The 328-nt window shown below is 61.9% G+C and overlaps 1 protein-coding gene across 1 annotated transcript in view; it reads right to left on the minus strand.

The window, feature by feature from the left end:
• Position 1: 1 nt before the first annotated feature.
• KCNJ10 (potassium inwardly-rectifying channel, subfamily J, member 10) overlaps positions 2–328 on the minus strand; it is a gene marked incomplete at both ends in the record, with an annotated part of 644 nt that continues 317 nt past the window's right edge. The window contains 1 exon segment of the mRNA XM_010080179.1: positions 2–328. This exon segment is cut by the window's right edge and continues 32 nt beyond it. Within this exon segment, the coding sequence (XP_010078481.1) occupies positions 2–328 (327 nt within the window).

Consider the following 328-nt stretch of genomic DNA (forward strand, 5'->3'; position numbering starts at 1 on the left):
TGTCGGAGGAGGTGTCCACCTGGAAGTCCACGTTGACCTGGTTGAGGCGGACGCTCTCGCCCTCCTTGGTGAGGTGGGTCTGGAGGAGCTTCCCCGTCACCTGGCAGCCGATGAGGAGGCTCTTGCGCATGTTGGCCACGCGGATCATCAGGCAGGTCTTGCCGTTGTGTTGGGCCACCACCGCGTTCTGGCTGAACTTGATGGTCTCGGCACGTTTCTTGGGCCGGGCGATCTTGGCCAGGAAGGTGCCGGTGATGAAGATCTCCATGATGGTGGTGAGGACCAGCTGGGTGATGAGCAGGACGATGGCCAGCGGACATTCCTCGCT

The sequence above is a fragment of the Pterocles gutturalis genome, unplaced genomic scaffold (assembly GCF_000699245.1).
Source record: "Pterocles gutturalis isolate BGI_N339 unplaced genomic scaffold, ASM69924v1 scaffold13501, whole genome shotgun sequence".
NCBI lineage: Eukaryota > Metazoa > Chordata > Aves > Pterocliformes > Pteroclidae > Pterocles > Pterocles gutturalis.